This window comes from Gossypium hirsutum, chromosome D01 (assembly GCF_007990345.1).
Source record: "Gossypium hirsutum isolate 1008001.06 chromosome D01, Gossypium_hirsutum_v2.1, whole genome shotgun sequence".
NCBI classification, from domain to species: domain Eukaryota; kingdom Viridiplantae; phylum Streptophyta; class Magnoliopsida; order Malvales; family Malvaceae; genus Gossypium; species Gossypium hirsutum.
Window position 1 is genome coordinate 63969338 of NC_053437.1, and position 18321 is coordinate 63987658.

Below are 18321 nucleotides of genomic sequence, written 5' to 3' on the forward strand. Positions count from 1 at the left end.
TTATACACATGAAACTTGAATAATGGTTCATATGGATACATGAAACTTTGATTTTGATTCAATTGTACACATTTAAAGAACTGAATACAAACATTTATTTTCATATCGAATTAATATAAATATTTGTGTATGCAATATATCAACGTAAAATGGTGCTAATTTGACAATGTCAGTACTTTATGAAAATATAATCAAATAAAAAAATCCATGTATAAAATTGTACAAAATTAAAGTTTATGTATGACATTACACATTGAATCAAAGTTTAGGTATAGTTTCGATATTTATCTCTATTTCACAATAACAAATATACTACTAGTTTTTTTTTAATATATATTTTACATAAAATCAAGTAAAATATGCATGGATTTAAACCGAACCCAAACCAGCATCTTTAACATTTTAGTTTTACCGTTTCAACCAAAATTTTATTTGCTTTTTTTATACATATTTTTTTCAACCTAGTGTATATATAGGCTAAATTAGCTTAATATGCCGAAAAATAAAGTTAATTAGCTAAATAGGCCCTCTTTTTTATATGAAAATATGTCGTTTTTTTAGAGAGCGTGTAAAAACGCGTCCAACTAAAAATACTTTCTTTTATACATGTCCAGCTTTTTCTTACATGTCAATAAAAAAACTCATCCAATTAGACTGATTCTCGTACATTCTCTCTCCAAAAACAACTTATCTAACCATTTAACTTCTATTTTCAGCATATCTCGCTAATTTAGCCATATATATATATTATATAAGTTGTTGGTATTTGTATATTTTTAAGGTGACAATAATGGCGGCTGCCGCCCCAATTGTCCATGCAAAGCCAAAGGAAAAATGTCCCGGACAACGAGTTCCACAACACCAGCTGCCGCAACAAGAAATAAAACAAAGCAAGTTGCAACAATCATGCATCACCCAACTGTCTGAAAAATGAAGAAGAACAAAGAAGAAGGTGAAGAAGATTATGATTCAACGTTGAATAGATAGTAATTCCGTACCAAATTCCCATTTTTGTTTTTTTTTCTTTGAATGACTAAAGAACAAAAAACAAAACAGAGACTTGATGTGTTTACATTGGTTAAGAGTTTTAACAGCTCGACGTGCTTGATATTGTTGAATTTTACTTGCAAAAACAAGTACGACAGGTGTTTGAAAAAATGTTCCAATGGAAAATTTGGGGGTTTTTTTCACATATTCTCACGCGTTGTTGTTGATTTGAGGACCATGATGAATTTCCATTGTAGTTTAGTGACATATTAGTGATGAACTGATGATATATATATATACACACTGTGATGTTCGTTCACATTCTAATTTTTAAAAATATAAATAATTAATGGTTAATTATTTCAAAATTCGACATTTTAAAAGCACGACAAATCAATTTTTTTTAAAATTCAATGTTATTTTTGCTTACAATGACTAAATTATAATTTTTTATAATATGAAGACTATTGAATACAAGGGCTAAAAAAATTGCATTTTGATCTCTCCTAAAAATAAAAATAAAAATAAATTTTCAATCTAGGTCCTTTTAACAAAAAAATTTGGTTTTAACCCCATAAAAATTGGTAATTATATCTTGACCCCTAATAGAATTTTTAACTTTGCCCTCAAGAAAAAACTAATTTACTCCTAAACTTATGGTAAAACTTTTTTTTTTTGGTATTCTTCGTATCCATTTTATGGTTGCCCTCCTAACAATATTATCTCCAAGGTTTGAACTTGTCTCTCCTTGGGAATGTAATGTGTCTTATCATTGCACCCAATACTTGTTGGTTATGGTAATATTTTAATTCAAAGAAAATTATAAAATTTTGATCCAAAATCCGTTAAATATTGGGTAAAAGTACCATGGAGGCTCCTGTACTAGGAGTCATATTGCATTTTGCCCTCTCGACTTAAAAAAAGAGCAAATTGTTCGCGTATGTTAGATCAAAGAGCAATCTGGTCCTTTTTTTGTTAAAAATTTCATTCATTTCTACTATTAAAAACTGGCATCACTGAAAAAATAATTGGTCATGTGTACCTCATGCTAACGTATAAGAACCAATTTTTAATAATGAAAATAGACGAGATTTTAACAGAATGACTAATTTATTCTTTGATCTAACATAAAAAGACTAATTTCTTTTCTTTTAATTAGAGAAAGCAAAATATAATATGACTTTTAGTACAAAAACCTCTATAATACTTTTACGTTAAATATTGTTATATTAATACCCATATAAATTAGTCCCTCCTTTGCCAATAAAAAATAATTTTATTATTCTATCAAAAAAAAATTTAATTGGATTAAGGAGGTCCATACCCATACATTAAAAGGGCTTGATTTTGTAGCTTTGAAATTTCTTAATTTGGGCTCACCTTTTTAACCCAAAGTTACATAATCAAAGGGTTTTTCTTCTATGCTTAGTTTGGTAATCTCTTTACAATATTATTTTGATTAGACTATTGACATAATCTCCAACCTTTAAATAAAAAGATAATATGTTTTAGCACATTCGAATCTACCTCCTTCTATATTGATAATAATATTTATGCCAGTCAAATTAAGACTCAATCGGCACATAAGCCTTAAACTTTTGACCAATAATCCACATGTTAAAATTCTATAATTAATTTATCTCGAATTGATTTGAACAAATTTTGATAACTAGATACCAATTCAATAAAAAAATAAAAAAATTTATTATAGGTTCTGATTATATCTATTTTTTTATATAATACTTAAAGGATAATATATTTCAGCACCCTCAAAACCACTACATTAAAACTTCCTACTTGAAAGAGTATTTATATTTTTCAATAATTTTATATATTTTTAGAAAAATTTAAATAGCATTTTTCTAACTCATATGATTATCCTTAATCAAATTATCTTCCAAATTACTCTATTTCTCTCGATGATTAATACTTAATTAATTTTTTTTTTTAAAAACTTCCTTTCATCTCTCTTATCTCCTTCCTTCAATCTCAAGCTTTTTTTTTTCACTTTTTATTTTTGGCTGAAAAAAACGATGAATTGAAAGGTGTTTCAGCTTTCCCTCTTTGAACTTCAGCTTCAGTTCTTCAAACTCAATAGCTGAAAGGAAAAACATATTTTTACTTCATTCATTCAAATTCCCACACGAAAAGGGGGAAAACCCAGAAATTTTAAGCCATGAAACAGTTACACAAGCAATCAAGCATTAACCATAGGCGAGATGAAGAGATCTTAATACCTCAAACTCCTCCTTACTCACCCAAATCCTTAAAACACCCCAGATCTCTCCCTAGATCCATTAACTATCTCTTCAAAGAACAACGCCTTTTGTTCATCTTCATCGGCATTTTAATCGGTTCTACTTTCTTCATCCTCCAACCAACTCTCTCTCGTTTAGGCCCAACCGAGACTCACCCTTCGATCCCCAAATCTTTCTCTAACAACGTCGTTTCCCACACCCAAGAGTTCTCCGTTTCCAATCAGAATCCTATTCATGGCAAAATGGGTCGTGTTCCCGTCGGGATCGGTCGACGGAGGATGAGGATCGTCGTCACCGGTGGTGCTGGGTTTGTCGGTAGTCACCTCGTTGATAAGCTAATTGGAAGAGGCGATGAAGTGATTGTTATCGATAATTTCTTCACTGGGAGGAAAGAAAACGTGGTTCATCTTTTTGGGAATCCGAGGTTCGAATTGATTCGACATGACGTCGTTGAACCGATTCTCTTGGAAGTAGATCAGATCTATCATTTAGCTTGCCCTGCTTCACCGGTTCATTATAAATATAATCCCGTTAAGACCATCATATCCTTTTTTACTATAATTTATTTCAATTTCGCATTAGTTTTTGTTATTTTTCTTTAGATTTCTATGATTGTTTATGTTATTTGATTGAATGGGCTTTTGTTTTCCATTGAATATGCTTATTTTAGATCTTTAACTTGGTGGGATTACAAGAAACTTGTCATGGGTAACCTTAATATGTTGAAGCTTGCAAAGAGACTAAAATTAATGGGGTTTTGTGTCAGTTTTGCAGTAGTTTTTGGTTTTTTTCTTTACACTTCTATGGTAGTTTATGTTATTTGATAGAATGGGGTTTTGTTTTTTATTGAATTATGCTTATTTAAGATCATTAACTTGGTGACATTACAAGAAATTTGTGATGGGACTCTTAATATGTTGAGGCTTGCAAAGAGAGTGAAATTAATGGGGTTTGTGTAAATTTTGCATTAGTTTTTGTTTTTTTTCTTTAGATTTTATGTTTAAGAATACTATTCGAGTTAATGGGTTTTTGTTTTTTATTGAATTATGCTTATTTGAGATCTTTAACTTAGTGAGATTACAAGAAAAATGTGATGGGTACTATTGATATGTTGGGGCTTGCAAAGAGTGTGAATTTAATGGTTTTTTGTATTGAATTTGTATTAGGTTTTGGGGGTTTTTCTTTAGATTTTATGTTTAACAAAATGGTTCAAATTGATGGGTTTTTGTTATTGTTTGAATTATTGCTTATTTGAGATCCTTAACTTGGTGAGATTACAAGAAAAATGTGATGGGTACTATTAATATGTTGGGGCTTGTAAAGAGTGTAAAATTAGTGGTTTTTGTATCGAATTCACATTAGGTTTTGGTGTTTTTCTTTACCTTTTATGTTTAACGAAACCATTCGAGTTAATGGGTTTTTGTTATTGGTTGAATTATGTTTATTTGAGATCCTTAACTTGGTGAAGTTACAAGACAAATGTGATGGGTACTCTTAACATGTTGGGGCTTGCAAAGAGAGTTGGGGCCAGGTTTTTGCTTACGAGCACGAGTGAGGTTTACGGTGATCCCCTTCAGCATCCTCAGAAAGAAACCTATTGGGGAAATGTTAATCCAATCGGTGAGGAGCTTATAAAAGCCCAACAAGTTTTTCTGTTTTGGTTGCTGAATCTTCTTTGTGTTTACGTTGTGTAATGTTATTGTGATTAGGTGAGAGGAGTTGCTACGATGAAGGAAAAAGGACTGCTGAAACCTTAACCATGGATTATCATCGAGGTGACGGTGTTGAGGTATGTTTTTTCGTATATTTACTTGTAGTTGAACTATGAACCATGTGGGGATGCTTGAATTGTGTACAAGATAATAGGGTATGCTTTTAATAATCCCATGGCATTGACAGTCGAGTTACGATTTAGCATAGCCTGATCTAATGTTATAACTTGGACGATTGTGACATGTTACTCAACAAGGGCGAAAGAACTTGTGATGGATTAATTGGTTTATAGATCCATAAATCGGCCATAGTGCTTCGAAAGGAGATAAAACAGGTCACATGATAATTGAAAGATACCGTACCCACGACGCTCAAATGGTTATACTTGGTGGTTGCAGGTGCGAATTGCTCGTATTTTCAACACTTATGGCCCTCGCATGTGCTTGGATGATGGACGTGTTGTTAGCAATTTTGTTGCTCAGGTTGATTCATCATTCTAATAAATTTTGGCGTTCATGTGTAGGATTTGGTTAAGATTTGAATCATTTAACATTTTGTAACAACTGTTGTTTTGTATCACAGGCCATTCGGAAGCAACCGATGACTGTTTATGGTGATGGGAAACAAACACGAAGCTTCCAATATGTTTCTGATTTGGTATTTCTACCTGTTTATTATCATAACTTCTTTTGGTACACTGCCTTTTTCTTGGTGACTTCTATCGGTATTTGTTCGAGTATTGTGAAGTTGAAAGAACATATGTATAATACAATTTGAAGAAACTTTCGTACCTTCGTGAATAACAGGTTGATGGACTCGTTGCTTTAATGGAAGGGGAGCACATAGGACCTTTTAATCTCGGCAACCCGGGAGAATTCACCATGCTCGAATTAGCGGAGGTTTGTCTTTCTGAACCCAACTTACTTTTCATTAACTAAGTGAATCTTACAATTCATTAAAGCCTTCCAAATTCACTTCAGGTTGTCAAAGACACGATCGATCCAAGTGCAACGATAGAATATAAACCAAATACCGCGGACGATCCACATATGAGGAAACCGGACATCAGCAAAGCAAAGGAGCTGCTGAACTGGGAGCCAAAAATACCCCTAAGAGAAGGGTTACCCCTTATGGTGAACGATTTCCGGAATCGTATTTTGAATGAAGATGAAGGAAAGGGAGCTTAAACCGAAAAACGAACAGATACGGGAAACAAGTATGTATAGTGTGAACTGCAGCTGTTTTTTTGTCAGTTCATTTCATTATTATTATTACTATGATTATTATGATCTTTGTTCTGCATTACCTGGAAAATTTAGCTGTTTGTTTGAGCCTCTATATAGGAAGATATGTTGTTCTTTCCTTTTATGATAATCAGCTCTAATTGTTCACATCTACATTGTGTAGTTAAATAATAATTAGTTTTTTTTTCTTTTTTCTACCTAATTATTTGTTAATAATTAGAATTTTTTGCACACTAAAATACGATATTTTCAATCTCAAATGATTTGTGAATTTATGATATTTCTCTTAAAAATTTATTATTGTCGATTCTAAAACAATTTAAACTCGAAATTATTCATATGTTCAATACAATCCATCTTTGAAATCTATTTATTAATTTTGTTAAACAAGAAATGATTAATTTTTTTTAATATTAAAAGAATTAATTTAATCAATTTCTTATAGTAATAGAACTTCTCGTTTGACATTAAATATAACACCGTGCCATTAATTCAATAAGGGTAAACTACAAAAATAGTCGTTTTTGTTTGTTTCAGATTACATTTTAGTCACTTATATTTGAAATGTTACGTTTTAGTTATTTATGTTATTATGTTGTTACGAAGTGGTCACTCTACGTTTAAACTCCGTTACCTCCCTAACGGTAGTCCTACATGGTAGTCCAAATAGGTTTTAAACGCCAACTTGGATGTTCAGTTGCTGGGATAAAAATAGATTTTTAATTAAATAAATTTAATTTGGATTGCTGCCATTAGGGAGGTAATGGAGCTTAATAGTGGAGTGACCACTTCGTAACAAAACGATAACGTAAATGACTAAAACATAATATTTCAAACATAAGTGATTAAAATGTAATCTGAGACAAACAAAAGTGACTATTTTTATAGTTTAGTGCGTTGAATCGCATTATCCTTCTATTTATGGGTTGGGAAGAGGTTATGGATATTTCAAAGTATTGTATCAATAAGTATGGGCTAATGATAGGCTATGAATAATTTTAAGCATTGTATCAAAAAGAACAAATATGATCAAAATTTATAATGAAATTATTCAAAAACAAAATAATGCCTTTAATTGAATAAATAATTCCGAATCCAAATCATATGTTAAACTCGGATCTCAATATTTAATTAATTGTTTTATTTATTAACAATGATCTTCTTAGTATAAACCTTAATAATAAAAATAGGAAGGTGGGTGGTGATAAATTAACCGTTGGAGTGTCTGATATGGTGTGAAGAGGGTATCCCCCACCTGACCGACGCACCAAGCAGTTATGTCTTCAATCGAAAACGATAAAACTTTTTATGTTTTATTTAACTCAGCCCATGCATTGTTCCATATGTATATGTCTCGTGATCCATCGCTTTGCTGTCCCCAATACTCTTTTTTTTTGTCATTATTAATTATATCTCTAATTAATTATTCTATCATTATCGCTGATTGAGTATTAGCTCGATTGATGTAGATATTGCTGTCAATATAGAAGGATGTGAATTCGAGTGCACTGAAGCGTATTATCCTCTTTTTTAAGGGTTAAGAAAGGACTATATGTAATTTTAGATATTGTATAAAAAAACAGATATAATAAGAACTTATAATGATATTAATGTTTAAACTATCATTATCATAATCATAATCATTCCCATGTGTTATTTTGAGTTTATATGTATTCGTGTTTATAATTTAGTATATATATTCACAAATACACTTCAATTATAATTACAAATTTTGAAATTATTCATTAATTCCAACAACTATATTTTGTTTTTAAATGTAATTTAAAAAATAAAAATAGTTAACACAAAAAGATTTTGAAATTAGTTCAATACATCAAAATTTTATAGTAAATACTAACAGATGTTGGTATACTGGTAAAACACATTATACATTCGGGTTCAAATAGATGATATTATTTGGATGGATAGTCATAACCCTCCTCCCAAAAGAGTAATCTCTATGGACCGTAAAACAAACATCGATTTAAGGCTGAAATGTCACATTTTGATATTGATACGTATCAATGAGGATTTAATTACAAAATTCATCTTTCGAGAAATCAGCCTCTTTAGTTTAAATTGTCAAAATTTGACCATCTTATGAAAATCGAAAAATGAGTTCTATTAGGTTATATTGTTAAACATTATCATTTCCTGAAAATCCACAATTCAACAATTTATTTACGAGAAATCAGCAGTCCATGTTCATGTCTTACCAATAACTAGACTAACTTGAGGACTAAATTCCAATAAATTAAAATAGAGGGACTAACTTATCAATTTGTATAAAGTAAAAGAATGGAATTCATAATTTAGACATTCTTCCCCCCCCCCCCCTCTCTCTCTCCTCTCTTGCAATAAATCAAGAACTTGAAGCATGAAAAACCAACTGTTCTTTAGGAAATTGCTCTGTTTTTCTCTTCCATCACATATTCTCTAAGCCATTAGTTATCCTTCATTGTTATCCAAACAAAAAAGAAAAATGAAAGGAATGAATATATTGTGTGCATCCCAAGCTTCAACAGCCATATGTTTAAGCATAGACCAAGTCTCAGCCACCGCCGGTGGCCAAAACCCCACCACCGCCGCCGCCAAAAGATTCACCAAAACCCTGCCTTGCACCGCTCACCCGCCGCCGATCAATCCTTTGCCTTATCATTTGCTTAAGAACCATGACAAATGGTGTTCAAATAATACAGTTTCAGTTTCAGCTAATGATTTCAAGAAGAAGAGTTCATTGAAGGCAATGGATATTATTACAAGGAAAAGCATTTCTTCTGACATTAAAGATGCTGCTGCAGATGCGGGTAATAACAAGATTCTGTCTATAAAACAAGATCAACACCAGGTTTCCCTCCTCTCTTCCATTTTACATTTAGTTCCGATCGCTTCATTTTGGGTTTATGTTGTTTTTTTTTTTGGTTAAAGATAATTTCGAGGGTAAAGTAGCATGGAGTCCGGAGGTGCTGGTGCGGGTTTGGATCGGGTCTAAGTATAATAGTAATATGTTTTATATTTGTCTAAGTTTGGATTAGCCTAAAATATTAGTTTAAAATTTTATTTAAAAATTGTCCATATTTGTAAAAGATTAATTTAAGTCTATTTGAGACTCGTCTATGTTAATTTTTTAAAATTTTAAAAAATATTATATTATAATATTTAATAATTTTATATTTTTTTATTTATTAAATTTTTTTATTTTAATGTTTACATTAGACTAGTATTATATACTTAATATAGGTTTGCTTTTTTAATGTATTCTAAATTACATAATATATATAAAAAAATTATAATATAAAGTATTATAAATTTAAAATGGATTGGGCCGATGGATTGGGTCGGGCTTGAAACAAGCCAAATTTTTTTGCCCAAATTCATTTTTCGAGATTAATAGTTTTACCCAAACTCTTTTAGATTTTGAGTGGACCTTGAGGCCTAAGAGAATTAGATTGCATTTTGCTTTCTCTACTTAAAAGAATGGACAAATTAGACATTAAAGATTAATCTGATACTTTTGTTAAAAATTATATTTATTTTTACTGTTAAAAACTGGTCTTTATATGTCAACATGATATATACATAGCACATCACATCTATTTTTAATAGTACAAACGAATAAAAATTTTCACAGGAAGGATCAATTTGCTTTTTGATCTGACCTATAGAAACTAATGTCTTTATTATTTTAGATGGGTTATCTCATCTGATTTAAATCTTTGACAATTTTTTAATTAATTTAATTTAATTTTAATTTTAATTATTTTAGATTCAAATTATAGATCGAATGGATAATCAAATCGAATTATATTAAATTCAAATTCAAATTAATTGAAATAACTTTCCTTTTTTTATTTGTTTTTTAAAAAAAAAAATTGGTTTCAGGTTGTGGTTCTAAAGGTGTCATTACACTGCAAAGGTTGTGAAGGAAAAGTGAGGAAACATTTGTCCAAAATGAAAGGTATGTATGATTTACTTCACTTCATAGCTATGCAATCAACTTTAATTTAATAGTATTAATAATTAAATTTACATTTTTAAGTATAAAAATTAGAACAATTAAATTCTTAAAATTAAAAATAAAATATAATAAATTGAAAATTATTTTAATATTTTTGTGTTTGGTTTTCATAATCTGGGTACCTTTGTTTTAATGATTTGATTAGGTGTGACATCCTTTAACATAGATTTTGAAGCAAAGAAGGTGACAATTGTTGGAGAGGTGACACCATTACAAGTCTTGGCTAGTGTTTCAAAGGTTAAGTCTGCTCAATTTTGGACATCTGACATTTCTGCTGCTCCTACAACCAAGAATTGATGTCAAGATTAGCAATGTTATTCCTTTTTACTACTTTGAAGAAGAAAATCCAATGAGATTTTAGTTTGTACATTGAATTTGGCATTGTTACTTCAATATTTTTTAGAAGTATCGAGAGTTAAATTGTATTTTATATCGATTAAGTCTTAATTTGATTGGTATGGGACATTATTGTCAATGCAGGAGAACGTGGGTTCGAGTGCGCTGAAACACATTATCTTCCTATTTATGGGTTGAGGAGGGACTATGGGTAATTTTAGGCATTGTGTCAAAAAGAGCAGATATATAGAGATTATTTTTTAAAAAATACACATGGCATAACTAGAGAGTTACACGTGGCATGCCACGTGTATTTCATGCCGACATATAGAGACCAATTTTTAACAATAAAAATAGATGAAATTTTTAATAAAATAACCAATTTACTTTTTAATATAACGTACATAAACTAATTTGTTCATTTTTTGACTAGAAGGAGCAAATGCAATTCGATTCCTAGTACAAGGGTTTCCATCGTACTTTTACCTTATAACTAAAATTATGTTTAAATATGTATTAAATATAAATATCGAATATAATCTAGATATCATAGGACTCTAGGAGGTAAAAGTATCATGAATGTCTTCGTACTAGGAGTCTGATTACATTTTATCCCTTTTATTAAAAAAATGGACAATTTAATCTCTATACATTATATTAATGAGTATGCCATGTGTACCTCATAGTGATATATAGAGAGTAATTTTTAACAGTAAAAACTGATCAAATTTTTAACAAAATGATCAGTTTGCTCTTTGATCTAACATACATAAAATAATTTAACTATTTTTTTAGTAAAAAGAGCAAAATACAATTTAACTCCTAATATAAGGAATGACTTTCCGGCATTTTGTTGGTACATGTTTCATTATTCTTAGTAGTTTCATAGTGGGAAAATAAGAAAATCTTTGTGCCACATTATCATATGAATCAAAACCTGGAAAAATGGATTCAAGTACTAAATTGAAAAAATTACAAAATTTATGGACCAAATGATATTAGATATTGATACCTTCTTGATAATTCTTGCTGGTGTAAAGATTTAGAACTTATTTATACATTCATAAAATGATAATATTTCAATCATTTCTGTATACTCAACTTTCTAAACCCAAACTGCTACCTCACCTACTAGTTCATCAACCAACAATCTCTCGATCTCCTTACCGATTACATCAATATCGTCCCTCAAGTTCGACCATTCACATACCTCAGTATCCATGTCCGGTTTCTTGTTGTCACTTACCAGTGATTTGTGCAAGCTATCTTCGAGCTCTAGTATGTTCCACTTCGGAATAATTTTTCTTACAGGCCTCTTTATCCATGGGAATTGATCTATATATTGTTGATAGATCTCGAGTAGCTTCGAATTGATCCTATCGAACATCAGCCTCCTTTCGGCCCTTGACCAAGAATTCAGATTATGGTATTTTTTCTCGAGTTCTTCGAATACTGTTGGATTCACCGGACATTCTGGAGAATGCCATGTTTCTAAGAAGGTATCGAGGTCGGCTCCATTGATTCCGGAATCAACCAAGACATCGACTATGTATACGGACTCCAAATTCTTTTCAGCCGTTGCTAACTGAATAGATACTCGATCACCATCATCGTCGCTTGAAAGAAGCATCGTTCCTTCTTCATATGCCTCAGTTTCGAGTTTTAATAGTTGCAGTTGCATACGAAGGCCTAATAAAACATACGTAAAAGATAGGATCACAAGTAAACACGAGATAGACACGGAATGAACAAGAGTTGTGAATTACCATGGAGGTCAGCACTAATGCTTTCAAAGCATTCAGAACCGGATGATAAATCATCGGTGAAAGGAGCTTCAATGACTGAAATCGGACTCGGCTGATCTCCCTCCTTAGAGCCTGCTCGAGATCCTAGTTCTGATACAGATGGTTCCTGCAATTATTTAACCAAGTATTAGAATGTGTGTATTTGGAAACATACGAACTAAAACATCATTCGAATGAAAAATGAATACCTTGGGCTCCAAGTTACATACATCACCGCTAGAAACATCGGCATTCAATGAAGGAGGAGCAGATAATTCCGTGTCCGAAGGCTTTTTCGGATCATTAACTTCCAATGTGTTCTCAAGAACAGAACTGGAATCCATGGCAGTGCTAGCAGATTCTCCGGACGATTGATGTGGGGTGATAACAAAATCCGGTGAAGTGTCGCTATTTTCCTTGATACTACTGGAACTACTACTCGAAAATCGAGATTTATTACCACGGGATAGTTGGTTACTGGTAACCAACGAAGCTTCCCATGGATTAAAATTGCCTTTTACTGCTTTTGGGATCACATACTTGTCTCTACGTAGACTTCCATGTCGAGTACCTATTCTAGGACTTCCAAAGTCGGTAGAAGAAGCCGGAACAGATCGTGATCTTGAAAGATTACCGAGACATCCATCTTTCCAACCGTCCCTACTGCTAATCCCTAAAGGTTCGTTCCACACTGCTGGCCGAGAACAATCACCGATCTCACTGCATCCTTCTCCAACAACCGGGCTACTCGAATTAGCTAAGCTCGTTTCCCTATCAGAGATAGCAAGCATTTCACCGAGTGTACTACCCCGACTAACCATTTGCACCTCTTGAGACCCGTGTGTTAATTTCCACCTCTCAGATAATCGCTTCTTAGCCTCTCTACTAACCGATGATGCACTAGAACGGGATGATAGCCTCCTATGTCGTTTATCTCTGTAGGACATTGTTACATCGGAATCGTTTGTAGATTCAGAACCGGATACATCACATGAACTCTCATCCCCTGCATATCCTCGAAACTTAGAAGTTGAAATTTTCATTGAGCCATTGTTAAAGCTATTTTTTATTTGCCTAGTAATCTCCTTCACCATTTCCCTCGATTCTCTAGAATTATGCCTTGAAAACCCGATATCTTGTTGAACCTTTTTCTTGTGCCATTTTTCTGTCTCCCTACTCTCGATACCTGAAATTTCAAGGTGCTCGATGCCTTCAGATGGAAAATGATGAGAAGAACAAGGTGATGAAGCGGTTCTAGTAGAATTCCGTGATTTCCCGAGATTTGGTTTCAATACAACAATTCTTGTCGGTAGAATAGTTGGCACGTTTTTTTCGTCTAATTGAAACATAGGCAACTCAGGACGATTAGAAGCTGCGTATTTCCCATACAAGTGATGACCTTGAGGAGATTTACTACGGTGCTTCGATTGACCATCGTCATTGTTTAGAGTGCGTGATGACTTCAAGACCGATATTCGACCACAATGAGACTGCGATGGCACACCTTGCAGATCATGCAAATGCTTAGCGAATAACGAATCCGGTTGCTCGAGGAATTTCAACAAAAGATCCGTGTTGGAATTTAACACCTCAAGTGTATCATCAAATTCCTCAGAATCCCGAAGCTTTTCATCGGTCGAAAAACGTTTAGCCTCCATAAACTTCTGTTGAATAAAAGCAACCTCAGCATCAGATAGCTTCGAGTCTACAGTCCCCAGCGAAGAATAACCACAGCCACTCCTCTCCATTTTCGATACTTCGAAAACATCTTTAAACTCCGGTTCCTCCTTCGAGTTTCTCCTAGAAGATCGCCGGTTATAAAATCCGGCACCCTCAGCTAGTTTTTGTTCAGGTGGTAATCCATCAAGCCCCATCAATCTAGCTATAACGCTCGAAGATCGTCTTCGAGATTCAATTTCTTTCGACATTTCTCGTGCTAACAACTTCTTCATCGGGATCCCACTTGATTGTTTTGAAGATCTCAAACCCAACTCAAACATTAACTATAAAAAAACATGAACATAATTGGCATTCACATGATTATTCAATAGTATCTAAAGCTAAAATGAGTATTAATTCTAATCATATAGTAAAAAATCATCACCTGATCTTGGTCTTTATTATTACTAATGGAGGAAACAGAATCAGATGTCAAATTTGGAAATTTTCTCTGTTTTTGAACCTGTTTGTTTCCTGAGAAAGAAAAATTCCTATAAAAGTGTTAGGATAAGCTGTTCCATGAGTAAAGAAAAGGTTAAGGCTTTAAAACTATTTTAGAAGCTAAGCTTTTAAAAGCCCTGAAATCATATAGTAAAAAATGCATGCTAGATAGAGAAGTGATAAAAAAAATTAAGATAAATTTTTAAGGATAAGTGTGAGCAAAAAATATATATAGCATTATTGAAAGCTTTAACATTTAACTGGTGAGAAACTAAAGAAGAAAAAACAAGAACAAATGCGGGAAAATGTTGTGTTTGGCAACTAAGAAAATGCAGGAAAGTAAGATTAAGAACCAGAAAATTTTTGGACTTACTAAATTCACCAGAATAAAAGAGAAAAAAAATGGAATCTTGATATAATAAAGGAACCAAAAACTCAAAAAAGAAAAAGAAGAAGAAAAAAACTTTCTTTTGCCTCGGATTCCCCAAAACCAAGCAAAAATATCACTTCAAAAATAAAATTAAAAAATTAAAAAAGAGAAAAGAGAAAAGCGAACCTCTTGTTGAAGAAAGTTGAAAATGAGTGCAGTTTAGATCATCAGAGAAGCTCGAAATCTTAGGCCTTCGATGCCCAAATGGCTCCATTTTTCACTCATTTAACTCTAAACCAAAAAAAAAACCCAGAAATCTAGAACGGAAATTTAGAGGGAAAATCACGAATTTTGAAAGAAAGTAGAAGAAAACTTTGATTATTTTTTAAAAAAAGGATAAGTGGAAAGAAATGTTAGCAGAGAGATGAAAACGGAGAGCGTGAGAACGGCGGCAATAAAGAAGGGTCCGTTGAAGAAAGTTGAAAGCTTTTTTTTTTTTCTCTTTTGAACATTCAAATGCTGAAAGAGAAACACACGGAGAGAGAGAAAGAGAGGGGTTAAGGCAAAGGGGGGGTGACCCTGCGCGGGCAAGTGGAGATCCCCATGCCCTTGTCTTGTCCCTACCTTAACTAATTTGTCTACGTGTCTTTTTTTCTCTTTAATGGATAATTATTTTCTACCTTAATTAAAATAATAATAATATAATTTTAAGTCTTTAAATTTTATAATTAAGTCTATTTTCGTATCTGTATTTTATAGTTCATTTTTGTCTTTGAACTTAAAAATTAGACCAATTTTGATATCTAAATTTAGATTTTGTCAAGATTTGATGATGTTACTGATCTAGAATTAATTGATATTACAGTTTTAACAAAGGGTTAAATCAATTTGACTCGAAAACTTATTGAAATTGGTAAAAGTAAAAAATCAAGACAGAAATCGATAGCGGATCAGGTTGAACTAATTTAATAAAATTTTGTATTTTAAAATATATAGATTTATGAATTTTCAATACTTATTTAATTAGTGTTGGTTTGACGATTGAACCGGTCAAACTGATTGAATCGAGAACTGATAATTTGACCTATTCAATTACTGGTCCGATTATTAAAACATTGAATGTGACACTATAAAAAAATTGATTGTTAAAAGTATAAAAATTGTGCTTTTATAATAGTGCCAAAAAAAAACTTGTCATTAGGTAGAGGGATCGATTCATTTATGATTTTTAGTTGCTCAAAAGTACTTTTGACTCGAATTCATTTAAGTTTTTTTATACGAGAAAATTAAATTTAAAATTTATTTTTAAAGTTCTTTTGGGAGTTAAATTTTTATTTTATTTTCCAACATAAATTATTTATGGTATAATATGAAATTTTCATTTTTTATTTTTAACTATTATTTTATCAAAATATTTTCTTTTATTAATCTCATTATAAGTTTTGACCATATCTGCTCCTTTTTAATACAACTCATAGTCCCTCCTCAACCCATGAAATAGGAGGATAATGTATTTCAGTACACTTGAACCCATGTTCTTCTGCATTGATAACAATGCCCATGCCAATCGAATTAAAACTTAATCGAAAAAAATTTATAATTTTTAGGTATATTTATTAATTTCTTTATTTGCTTTTGCTTCATAGGTTTAACAACATTTGAGATAAGAAAAAAAAATTGGAAATGGCTATAACATTTGATAATTAATCATTATAATTTAATTGCAACTAACTAATTTAATAATAGATTAATTTATAGTGAATGAGATATGCATTAGGTAAAACAATAATTTTTAAGGCAAAATATTTTTTTTAAATCAATCAAGTCCAAACAATGACTATTTATTAACATGATTAGAGGCTTAATTATCACTCCAAATCACCTTATTTGCAAGTAAACATGACTTTAGGCAATGTTATTAATGTAAATTAATTGGTTTGAAAACAAGTTTGTGATTTCTTGCAAGCCAGATTAAATGTCAAGGGTTAATAATTAATGTTTGGGTTAGTACTCAAGTATATTTGTTTTATTTCATAAGCAGTCTTGAAAAATTGTCACGTGTTTATTTTTAATATTTATTTTTTAAATATTTTACTATACCCTTATAGAACACTCATCAACTCATTAACCCCACTTGTGTGATTTAAAAGCTTCACGGATAGTGATGTTTTAGTAACACTTTTTAATTATATATATTAATACATGTTCTTTTTGACCCATAGCTCTTTCCCAAGCACTCGAACCCATATATTCCTGTATTGACAACAATGTCTATTCTAATTGAACTAAGATTCAATCGGCTATTTTAATTGACATTTAAACCTTTATACGTTTTAATTTATTTTTTATATAAAAATATTGTTCCAATTAAGTTTTTTTTATTGATTTAATTGTGGGTTTTGACATTAAATATTAGTTTTGTGTAACACCCCCTAACCCCAAACCGTCACCGGAAGAGGATTACGAGGCATTACCGGACATATCAAATAATTTACAAACAATTCTTAAATAAATAACCAACATATTTAAAAAAATCATAAATTCATATAAATTATTACTAATTTATTTCATTCATTTATTTATATATTTTTTTTAAATTTCGGCAACATTTTTGCTTATTTTTACATACAACCCCCTGCAAAATTTCAAACATAACCAACCCAATTCAAGTATTTCAACCAAGGCATTTATATACTTAATCTTATTTGACATAATGACATAACAACTTATTTAATAAAAATCCTATTATCATTTCTAATTAACACATAAAAACTAATCAAGCCATTTCAATTCGATACCGATGCCATAAAGGACTTCTACCAATTTACTAATATAATCATCAAAATACATAATATCTTACTTTACAACAAAACTATATAACATACTAAAATAACTATTATAATTCTTATGTACATGCCACTTTCTCTTAAAGAAAGAAAACATCACCAAAATCTTTATGTCGGAGTCGAGATTGTCCTGGATGTTGAACCGAGACTCTGACCCCTTTTCAACTTGCGCACGGAAACAACCGTATGCTGAGTATTGTATACTCAGTGGTATTACCATAATTCAAATTATAATAACAGTAAAGAATTATAATTACCAAGCATGTAATTACTCGATTTCTTAAATATCAATTAATTCATAAACTTTCATTATTTAACAATAACAATACAATTTTTAGCTATTCTTCAATCTCAATCACATATCACAAGTAGCAATTTCAATCACTACATAAACATTAATTTCATGCCTTTCATTTTCAATATCAATTTCAATTTGCAAATTTTAAATTTTAAATTTTCTCATACTCAATACCACAATCGATCAAATTCATTTGATTTTTCTCATTTCAATTATTCACCCTATTAACAATCTGGACTTTGACGGATACACGGATTCCAACCCAAACACACCAATACGACACATTGTGCCTAAAACGGTACATAGT

The 18321-nt window shown here is 31.4% G+C and overlaps 3 protein-coding genes across 5 annotated transcripts; 2 read left to right on the forward strand and 1 right to left on the reverse strand.

The window, feature by feature from the left end:
- The first annotated feature begins 2928 nt into the window (after positions 1 to 2928).
- LOC107905257 (UDP-glucuronic acid decarboxylase 1) lies at positions 2929 to 6404 on the forward strand. Of its 2 annotated transcripts, none has more exons than XR_005909658.1 (7): positions 2929 to 3787; positions 4718 to 4865; positions 4955 to 5034; positions 5357 to 5440; positions 5541 to 5650; positions 5765 to 5857; positions 5939 to 6121. XR_005909658.1 is itself a non-coding variant. In XM_016831860.2 (7 exons), the coding sequence occupies exons 1-7, from the start codon at positions 3164 to 3166 to the stop codon at positions 6143 to 6145; spliced, it is 1311 nt and encodes a 436-aa protein (XP_016687349.1). In that variant the 5' UTR covers positions 2935 to 3163; the 3' UTR covers positions 6146 to 6404. The 2 variants fall into 2 exon arrangements, 1 of the variants encoding a protein (XP_016687349.1); XM_016831860.2 differs by having other exon boundaries at positions 2935 to 3787; positions 5541 to 5615; positions 5939 to 6404.
- A 2138-nt stretch (positions 6405 to 8542) lies between these two features.
- On the forward strand, positions 8543 to 10650 carry LOC107903148 (protein SODIUM POTASSIUM ROOT DEFECTIVE 3). The gene is made up of 3 exons (XM_041087699.1): positions 8543 to 9050; positions 10085 to 10160; positions 10366 to 10650. The coding sequence occupies exons 1-3, from the start codon at positions 8685 to 8687 to the stop codon at positions 10515 to 10517; spliced, it is 594 nt and encodes a 197-aa protein (XP_040943633.1). The 5' UTR covers positions 8543 to 8684; the 3' UTR covers positions 10518 to 10650.
- Positions 10651 to 11540: 890 nt separating this feature from the next.
- On the reverse strand, positions 11541 to 15459 carry LOC107905256 (uncharacterized). Of its 2 annotated transcripts, none has more exons than XM_016831858.2 (5): positions 15057 to 15459; positions 14445 to 14533; positions 12550 to 14343; positions 12323 to 12467; positions 11541 to 12245 (listed from the first exon to the last, which is right to left on the reverse strand). In XM_016831858.2, the coding sequence occupies exons 1-5, from the start codon at positions 15142 to 15144 to the stop codon at positions 11662 to 11664; spliced, it is 2700 nt and encodes an 899-aa protein (XP_016687347.1). In that variant the 5' UTR covers positions 15145 to 15459; the 3' UTR covers positions 11541 to 11661. The 2 variants fall into 2 exon arrangements, with proteins under 2 accessions (XP_016687347.1, XP_016687348.1); XM_016831859.2 differs by having other exon boundaries at positions 14445 to 14550; positions 15057 to 15193.
- Positions 15460 to 18321: the final 2862 nt, after the last annotated feature.